We start from the raw sequence: 9,256 nt of genomic DNA on the forward strand, positions 1-9,256 counted from the left end.
TGGTAGTGCTTTGGTTAAGGCTTGTAATGCTTGGCATTTTCATGCCCAGTTTCTAGAATATCTTAATCATCTTCTGATGTGGTCTTTTGTGTGTTTGTATGCAATTCAGTAGTATGGCATCATTACATGTACATGAATCATCATTTAATATAGCTTAGCTTTATTTTAAGTGTAATGAAAATATATGTGTGTATATATGATTGATAAACCATATATACCTAATATTAATTAAACTTATTAACATTTAGAATAAACACTAGAGATTTGGAGGTGAGCCATGAATATGAAATAATTTCAGTTATCCAACTAACATATTCAGTTGATATTACACAACTACTTTGCACATCAAGTAATTATAAGTTTATTTAACTCTGTTAGCTTTTACACCTACTGTTTATTCATGCCGAAATTAATGGATTGTTAATTTTCATTTTAGAAATGGACAACGATGATATGGACGAGTTGGAAGAGCTTCAACTATATTCAATGTTTATGTGCTACTTTTTTTGTAGTAAATGCTATAATCATGGCATGTGCGATAAGGCATCGTGCTCTTAGAAATAGAGTGATTGAACATGAGATTGGGTCAACATCTATTAGGCGACACAAACAACTTGACTATCTTCAACGCGTAATTTACGAAAGTGGTGTAAAATGCATTGATAAATTACGCATGGATCGACGTAGTTTTCATCGATTATGTCAACTACTAACTACGATTGGTGGACTACGAGGCACAAAAAATGTCATGGTTGAAGAAATGATTGCGATGTTTCTCAATGTTCTGGCACACCATGTAAAAAACAGGGTAATCAAATTTGATTTTATCAGATCTGGTGAGACAGTTAGTAGACATTTCCATGCAGTCTTGAAGTCAATCATACTATGTCATGGTGTCTTGTTAAAAAAAGGAGAACCCATCCTAGAAAATTCAACTGATCCTACTTGGAAGTGGTTTAAGGTAATATTGAAGTCTATTATTTTTTAATAATAACATTTTATTCTTATTTAATATAGAATTGCCTTGGAGCATTAGATAGAACTCATATTAGAGTGAATGTGCCGAAATCCGATCGACCAAGATATAGATCACGAAAATCTGAAATAACTACCAATGTACTAGGTGTTTGTAGTCAAGATATGCAATTCATATATGTCTTGTCTGGCTGGGAGGGTTCATCTCATGATGGTCGAGCTCTTAGGGACGCGATAACAAAGCACAATGGACTAAAGGTTCCACATGGTAAATAAATTATAATCACATTGTTTTATGGCTGCTATTAGTTAGTCCTACAACCAATTCTTAACAAGAATTGTTTGTTTTTTAGGATTTTACTATTTGGTGGATTCTGGATATGCAAATTGCCCTGGATTTCTTGCACCTTTCCGAGGACAACGTTATCACTTGAGTTCTTGGGATGATGGACGTCAACCATGCACACCTCAAGAGTTCTTTAATATGAAACATGCAAGTGCTAGGAATGTAATTGAGAGGACCTTCGGTCTTCTTAAAATTCGCTGGAAAATTCTATCTAGCCCAAGTTTTTATAATATAGCAACCCAGCGACGTATCATTAATGCATGTTGCTTGTTACATAACTTTATTAGAATAGAGATGAGTGAGGATCCTGTAGAAAATGAACTTGATTCCCTAAATTCGGAAGAGAACATGCAAGATGATACTGAGAATATTACAGTTGTTGATCCAACAGATGAGTGGACCCAATTTAGAGTTGACATGGCTACAAATATGTTTAATTCTTGGAGAGCAAACTAATTAAGTGATAGTGTCTAAGTTGTGAGAGTGTTTCTATATATGTACTTCACTTTTGTATTAAAGTTTATTTTATGTAACCAAACTTATTAAATGGTGTTGTGTTGTCATGTATTTTATATAAACACTTCCATTTTATGTAACCAAACTTATTAAATGGTGTTGTGTTGTCATGTATTTTATATGAACACTTCCATTTTAGGTAACCAAACTTATTAAATGGTGTTGTGTTCACATTTATACATCCGAAATTTGTCTTGAGTTGCATTTCGTATATAATTCCTTGATGTTTAATTTCTTTTATTATTTGTTTAGTATGGATTCAGATTCACAAGTAGGACGCAGAGGACAAACCAAATACTATTGGACAACAGATTAAGATAAAGCACTTATTGATGCCTTAGTAGAGCTATCAACAAATCCAATGTGGCGGACCGAGAATGGATTTCGCAATGGATACCTCGTTCAATTAGAAAGAATGATAAAAGAAAAACTTCCACAAAGCATGATAAAAGCATCACCTAATATCGAGTCTCGAGTAAAGCTATTAAGAAAACAAACGTACTACTGCAATCAGTGATATCTTGCAAATTAGTGGGTTCACTTGGAACTATGAAAGGTGCACTATTGAGTGTGAGAAAAGTGCATATGATGAATATGTTAAGGTATGTATCGCTACATTTTATTATTTGATGGTTTAATGGATATATGTAACTGATATCACTCTTTATCTTATTTCATGCAATAATGTAGAACCATAAAGAAGCGGCTGGCCTTTATGGGAAATGTTTTCCATTTTTCAATGATCTTGCTCCAGTGTTTACAAGGGATAGAGCACAGGGAACTGCACGGGGTGACATTGGAGATGATCTAGAACAATATATGCAAGAAAATATTAGTTTGGATGAGGACATGGGCTTCTCTCAGTTGCCAACTGATGAGTTTTTCATGCCTATGCAGGAACCTGCATCATCTCAATCACCTGTGGCATCAGAGGGTATTAGTACTGCAAAATCCCGTCGAAAGCGAAAAAGTATTGCTAGGGACCCCTCTATGGACACATTGAATGAAAATTTTCGTAACTTTGTGGAAACAGTTGGACCTGGATTTAGGTCAATGGCCGATGTAGCTACTAGAAAGGATGCTAATCGTGTAGAGCATGAAGAGAGGAGGAAATTACTACCTCAAATACTTCCATTCGTTGAAGGTCTGTCTATCTATGAAGTAATGTTTATCTTGCAGGTTTTACCAAAACATGAAGATGAACTCAAAACTTTTATTGAGTTACCTGGCAGCATGAAGCTACCATTTTGCCATGTACTTCTAGCAAGATTGGGATATACACCACCAAATGTATGAACCATGCATATTACTAGAGTTTCATTTCAAGTCAATGTTTGATGCTTTATAAATTATGTGTAATGGTGTTATGTTGTTTGTTTTAATGCATGACAATGTAATGGATCATATCCAACATATTATGTTAAACTCAACATTTTCAACTTTCATGTAATATGTATATTTTCATATCATATTGTGTTTCAGCTTGGAATTTGAGGTTATGTAGTATGAGTCTAGCAGGGGATTGATTCAAGCTTGGGATTTTTGTCTCCGGTAATGGTTCAAATTTTCAAGGAATTCATGATGCTTGTAACAGGGGATTGATTCATGGAGATGTCTCAGTTTTGGTTACAAATAAAGCCAGTGAGTGCTTATTTACCTTACCATTGTATTAGCTCTTCTAAGAAGTTGAAAGGCTCTTGTTGGCAAATGATGTCATCAGCAGGCTTATATTGTTCAGGTTTATCTTTCCCATGCAAATTACAATACTTTGACATGCATATTGAGTTTGAGTCAATCTTGCATATTTTGTTATAATTTCTAGCTAATCCATAAAGATCAAGGGAAGATGTGAGCTTTACTTTTCCATGGAATGTTGTATAAAGGAACAACTTAGCAGTTTCTGTTTATTGATCTAAAAATAAAATTCAAGTCAAATTATATGATTTGGACATTTGTTTATTTTAAGTAAAAATACTTAAATTATATTCTTCAATTAAAATTTATAAATTTTAAAAATATTTAATTATAAATACATCAATTACTTAGGTTAAATATTTAATTAAAAATATTTCATATACATAATCTTTATTATGGAGGTACAAAAATAAATACATCAATAACTTAATATATATATTATTTGATTAAAATAATAGAGGGTATAAAAGTAATTTTATTAAAAAAATTTTCTCTATACCCTCTCCTATTCATATCCCCATTCCTTCCAACCAAACATTACTTTTGTTTTCATCCTCAATCCCTTTCACTATTTCTATCCCCATCCCCATTCCCTTCCCCTTCCCCATCCCCATCCCCATATTCCCATTCCCTCCAATCAAACGGGCCCTTAATGTTCTTGCACTCTCGCTGGTTTGGGATGCTCACCACTTGCTTTTGAGCAAGTAGTGTAATAATAATAATAATAATAATAATAATAATAATAATAAAATACACAAATTAATCATGAAAAACACAAAATCAGAAAAAACTATGGACAAATGAGAAAAAAAATTATGATATATTAACAAGGAGAAACAAATAGCTTTGTTTCATTTCTATAAAACTGTAAAAGAACCACTGCATTCATTAAAAGCCGGAAGGCTTCATTTACTAAGAGCTTAACTAGATTTATTTATTAAACTAAAATTACTAAACAAATAATTTCCGAACCTAATTTTTGAGCTCATAAAATAAATGATTAGACCCTAAACCTTCCCAAGTTCAACATGTTAATGCTCGTGAAACAAGCATTTCAGCTTTGAAAGATCTTACTGAATTTACAAATACAAATTGTTTAGAGAATTCATGTCCATATTTGCAACCACAAAGAGAAACATACACAATAATTGGATCTTATTTGATAAAAAAATATGCCATTAAAAAACTTAGAGTGGTTGATTTGAAAGCCATCTCTTAACCATAGCTAGACTTTCCCTTGGCTTGTACTCCGGACCTGTGTGACCAGCACCCTGAATGAATGAACACATACAACCACCTCCTCATTAGCATCCTTTTTTCTTCCACACTAATTTTGTTCTTAAAAATTCTTATGGATGATATTTTCCTTGTGGCTCATACCTTTATAGTAGCAAATGTAAGATTGTTGGCATATGTTCTTGTGTATCTGAAAATTGAATCCAAACAATAACATCAGTCTGCAAATATCAAAAGCATGTGCATCCTCAACAAATTATTAATTCCCAGCAAACTCACCCTGCTACTTGCCCACCAAAGAACCAAGATCTCCAGTCATCGGTGATGGAGTAGTTTAGAGATCTTATCCATGTCTGAGTTCCTATATGTGGTACCGCCAGATCATGATCCCCACTTTTATTAATCAAAATATGGTGTTAGTGAATGCAGTATGAAGATTCATCAAAGAAAAGCATGGTTTTGCCAGTAGGTCTAACTCAACCTGTAAACAAGAGCTCGATAACCTTGGCTTGTGAGCTTGTGTTGGTATTTTACATTGCTCGGAAGATCTTTGGTATACTGCAAATTTTGATTGCATAGGATCCATTCTGGGACAGTTCCCTGCTTTGTATGACTGATAATTCAGCAACGCATATTATATGTATCAGACTATTTGCTAATTTATATACCTTTTGGATGTGGAGAGCATCCCTCACAACATCGTCGTTTGCCCAAATGCCAGATAAATAGTAACCATATGACTAAGATAACACCAAGAGAGTATATGTTCTCAATCATATAATTAAGCTGTATGTTATTTTTAAAACATGAAGGTTGGCAAGAAGGATGAAACTCACTCTGCAATAGAGAGGAGGAACATCTGGTGGCATGATTAACTTTTTGTGCCCATCTTTAAGAAATCGCCTTTCTCCACTCAAATTCTTTGGTTTCGGTAATGTTTCTGGACACTTTGGCTCCAAAATGTGATAAATGTCGATTTCATCAAAGTACTGCATGCTCAAGAGGTCACAGTTTCAAGGTCTCATATGTAATGTATGTAACTGAATTGCTTTTTGTCACCTTTTCCACAACTTGAAGCTTCTTAGCACATTGAGCCTTTGTAGGATTTTCATAATCCTCTCCTTCACAAGATTGAGTTGTGGACTGAGAAAAGAGAAATGCTTCTTACTTTCATTATATATAGTTAATTCCAGGAAAGATTTTAAAATCTTCGTTAGAACATACACTAGTGTACCATTGATATATAATTGAAAATACAATAACAAAGTTAATTGGCTTCATGATGTTCTAATTAACACTGGTAATAGATTCAATGTTGGAAGAGAAGTGCATCACCTTGTAAAGCTCATCAGAAATTATGCCCATATTATGAGCATATGGAACCCGAGTATTCTTATCGATGACTTCCCCAGTAACTGGGTTGCCAATCAAATATCCCTGGACAGAATAACACCTTTACAATGAGTTTAGCCCTTCATAACAATACTCTTTTAATTTTCACCTAAATTGATCATGATCAACATCCATATATATATATATTACCTTTAGATTCAGAAGAGGCTGAGCCCCAGATTCTATTTCTGCATATCAAACATCACACTTTTAATGGTGAGCTACAACTTTTTATCTTGATTTAACACCAAAGTAAAAAATGAAAATTAACAATACAGGACTAATAAAAGACAGATTTAATTAAGGTGGTTCTTCAGTCTTTAGTTCATTAACTAGAAAACCCAGGTGATCGGTGCGCGGTTACCTTGTGATATCAGGTGAGTGATAAATGGAACAACCTTGCCAGCATATGAATCACCACCAACATACAGAGGATTGGATAGGAATTTTGGGTGATCAATCAGCCACTGTTATCACAACACAAGTTTGATTTTCACTAATTGTTATTCAAAGATTTGAAACAAATGCAAAAGAACATGATGAGCATCAAGTAACTGAATACCTTTCTGATAAACTTGTGAACTCTCAAGGATGAAGTGACATCACCATCAATATATGTCTCTGGAGTATTTGAGAATGAGCATCCAGTTCCAACAGGAGAATCTAAGAAGATCATATTTGAGACCTGGCAAAAAATCAAAAATCAAAAATCAAAGCTGTTCGGTGGAAGAGAAATTTGAAAATTTGGTATTTTGTTTCTCCTCACTACTGGTGAGAGGAGTTTCCTATTCTGTACTGTTGTTACTTTTCAATAAATCTGTGGCTTATTCACGCTTATTTCAAAATCTGAAAAAAATAAGTGATGAACATAATCCACCTTAGTCCAAGAAAAAGGATGATATATAAGTGTTGGCAAGCTACCATTAGAATACTCCACAGTCCTGAACTTCAGAGGACCTGCCAGTGATCATCAAGTCTATCATCATAGTTTAAAAAAAAACAAAAAAAAGAAAAAAAAAATACCATTTTCAAAGACGAGGGCACTGAAACCAGAGCAACCAGGGCCACCAGTGAGCCAAAGAAGCAGAGGGTCTTGGGCTGGATTTCCCTCAGACTCTATGAAGTAATAAAATAGTTGCACTTCATCCACACCAACATATCTGTAAAAAAGCAACCAAAATTTAGACATTAAAATCATATGATCAAGTGTTTCATGGATTTCAGTAATTAGCTAGAACTTCATGAGCTCACCCAGTGTCAAGGTGGAAGGAAAGTGGACCATGAAAGCCAGGAAGATGAGTAACAATGGAAGCAGAGATGAACAGTGGCCATAAGAGCAGTAGTAGCTGACACAGTCGTTGGAGACGAAGAGGACAAGAAGCCATGTGTAATGATTCCCCTTTAGTCCCACATCGACTAGGAGATGGAGTCCATGTGTGCTTATAAGTGGGGGGCAACTTATGCCAACAAGTGGGGGACCCACAACCCCAAAAGACCGGCCTAGTAGGGTGGGGTTGCCCCCCACTCTTATGCCAACAAGTGGGGGACCCACAACCCCAAAAGACCGGCCTAGTAGGGTGGGGTTGCCCCCCACTTATAAGCACACATGGACTCCATCTCCTAGCCGATGTGGGACTAAAGGGGAATCATTACAATACCCCACCGATCAAGAGCGACGCCTCGTCGATCCAGGGTTAACCCTGGGCGCTGACCAAGCAGATCTTCACTCGAGGGCACTTCACTCGGACCCCTGCAGTGACCAGCCAGCTGGTCGAACCCTCTGTGGCCGAGCACCCGATCGAACCCCGACGAGTCGTGCCTCACATCGACTCTCAACGAAAGCAGCTCGTTATGCCCTACAGTGGGGGACCCACAACCCCAAAAGACCGGCCTAGTAGGGTGGGGTTGCCCCCCACTTATAAGCACACATGGACTCCATCTCCTAGCCGATGTGGGACTAAAAGGGAATCATTACACCATGGCGTTCTGTAAAGAATGGCGAGAGGAGGGTTTTATTTATTATTATTATTATTATTATTATTTGGATATCGACAACCTCAGCACAACAAAGATTGATCAGCTTTCTTTGATCTGATGTTGTGTCTGCTTGTCTTTCATGATCCAAAAACTCAAAAGTCTACCGATTTGGACATCCGACTATTAGAGATAGTTGTACAGATTTTGACTTTTTTTTTTTTATTTAAAAAAAATAGATAAACCACTTATATTGAAAGCAAAAAACAGTGCATAGACTTTGACATTTAAAAAAAAACATTAAAAACAAGAAGGGGAAGAAGGTAAAATGAAATGAAACTGAAATTATTTTTTGAATATTATTGCCCTGCTACATATAAATCTCAATTTTAAAAATCGAGAATAATTCAAATTTAAATAGAGTTCAAACAAATACAAAATAAACAATCTATTAAAGATATTCAAAATTGCAAATCAGAAATATAAAAAATCACCAGATATGACCATAAGTCTTCAAAGAATAATCATTTATCAATTAGACTAAACTAGAAAATTTAGGAGTATGTTTTAAAAATATACCTGATTTCCAAAATAACATAAGTCTCTAAATCCTAATTTAAACAAAATGCATAGTATAAAATTCTAATAAAAGAATATTTTCAAATATGTTATTCACCAAAATTTAAAATCCAGATACAAATTTTAAAATAACAAATAAGTAATAATAAGTAATTATTCGGGGTAAGGAATAAAATAAAATACTGAGTACATTATCAATGGTAATAAAATAATAAAATAAATAAGTAAATCAAGAAATACTTATTTTCCTCAAATAATAAAAAACAATTAAAATATATAAATAACCCATTTATAAAATTTCAAAAAATTTATAATTTTTAAAAATACAGAATTTTACTGTTCAACAACCTCACTCCAAGATACAATTTCAATCCCAAAACCACTTCTTAATTGGTCCTATATACCAGGGATTGATAATAGTCAAAAGAAAAATAAACATACTAACTATGACCTAGAAGAAACACAAACATTCGTGCAAAGGTACCTCAGTGCAAGAGTGTGTACAAGAAATAGTTAGCCATTCAATGGATAAATAAAGTCTCT

At 34.5% G+C, this 9,256-nt stretch overlaps 2 protein-coding genes across 2 annotated transcripts; one reads left to right on the plus strand and one right to left on the minus strand.

Annotated features, from left to right (window-relative positions):
• The first annotated feature begins 748 nt into the window (after positions 1–748).
• LOC120279053 lies at positions 749–3,210 on the plus strand. Its single transcript, XM_039285901.1, has 5 exons — positions 749–961; positions 1,018–1,243; positions 1,329–1,397; positions 2,327–2,439; positions 2,528–3,210. The coding sequence occupies exons 1-5, from the start codon at positions 749–751 to the stop codon at positions 3,131–3,133; spliced, it is 1,227 nt and encodes a 408-aa protein (XP_039141835.1). The 3' UTR covers positions 3,134–3,210.
• A 1,374-nt stretch (positions 3,211–4,584) lies between these two features.
• LOC120275886 (serine carboxypeptidase-like 18) lies at positions 4,585–7,553 on the minus strand. The gene is made up of 14 exons (XM_039282615.1): positions 7,412–7,553; positions 7,184–7,320; positions 7,038–7,117; positions 6,723–6,845; positions 6,525–6,627; positions 6,311–6,348; positions 6,104–6,205; positions 5,828–5,911; positions 5,605–5,757; positions 5,437–5,508; positions 5,250–5,368; positions 5,048–5,161; positions 4,913–4,958; positions 4,585–4,803 (listed from the first exon to the last, which is right to left on the minus strand). The coding sequence occupies exons 1-14, from the start codon at positions 7,543–7,545 to the stop codon at positions 4,720–4,722; spliced, it is 1,389 nt and encodes a 462-aa protein (XP_039138549.1). The 5' UTR covers positions 7,546–7,553; the 3' UTR covers positions 4,585–4,719.
• Positions 7,554–9,256: the final 1,703 nt, after the last annotated feature.

The sequence above is a fragment of the Dioscorea cayenensis genome, chromosome 2 (assembly GCF_009730915.1).
Source record: "Dioscorea cayenensis subsp. rotundata cultivar TDr96_F1 chromosome 2, TDr96_F1_v2_PseudoChromosome.rev07_lg8_w22 25.fasta, whole genome shotgun sequence".
Lineage (NCBI taxonomy): Eukaryota > Viridiplantae > Streptophyta > Magnoliopsida > Dioscoreales > Dioscoreaceae > Dioscorea > Dioscorea cayenensis.

Bases quoted from the DNA above. Each gene is read 5' to 3' on its own strand.
- LOC120279053 (XM_039285901.1), top strand. From the start codon at position 749: ATGGTTGAAGAAATGATTGCGATGTTTCTCAATGTTCTGGCACACCAT. The intron at 962-1,017 runs GTAATATTGAAG...TATTTAATATAG, and splicing joins CTACTTGGAAGTGGTTTAAG to AATTGCCTTGGAGCATTAGA. The intron at 1,398-2,326 runs GTTATCACTTGA...AAAGCTATTAAG, and splicing joins TGCACCTTTCCGAGGACAAC to AAAACAAACGTACTACTGCA.
- LOC120275886 (XM_039282615.1), bottom strand. From the start codon at position 7,545: ATGGCTTCTTGTCCTCTTCGTCTCCAACGACTGTGTCAGCTACTACTG. The intron at 7,321-7,411 runs GTGAGCTCATGA...GCTTTTTTACAG, and splicing joins TCCTTCCACCTTGACACTGG to ATATGTTGGTGTGGATGAAG. The intron at 6,206-6,310 runs GTAATATATATA...TATTCTGTCCAG, and splicing joins AGCCTCTTCTGAATCTAAAG to GGATATTTGATTGGCAACCC.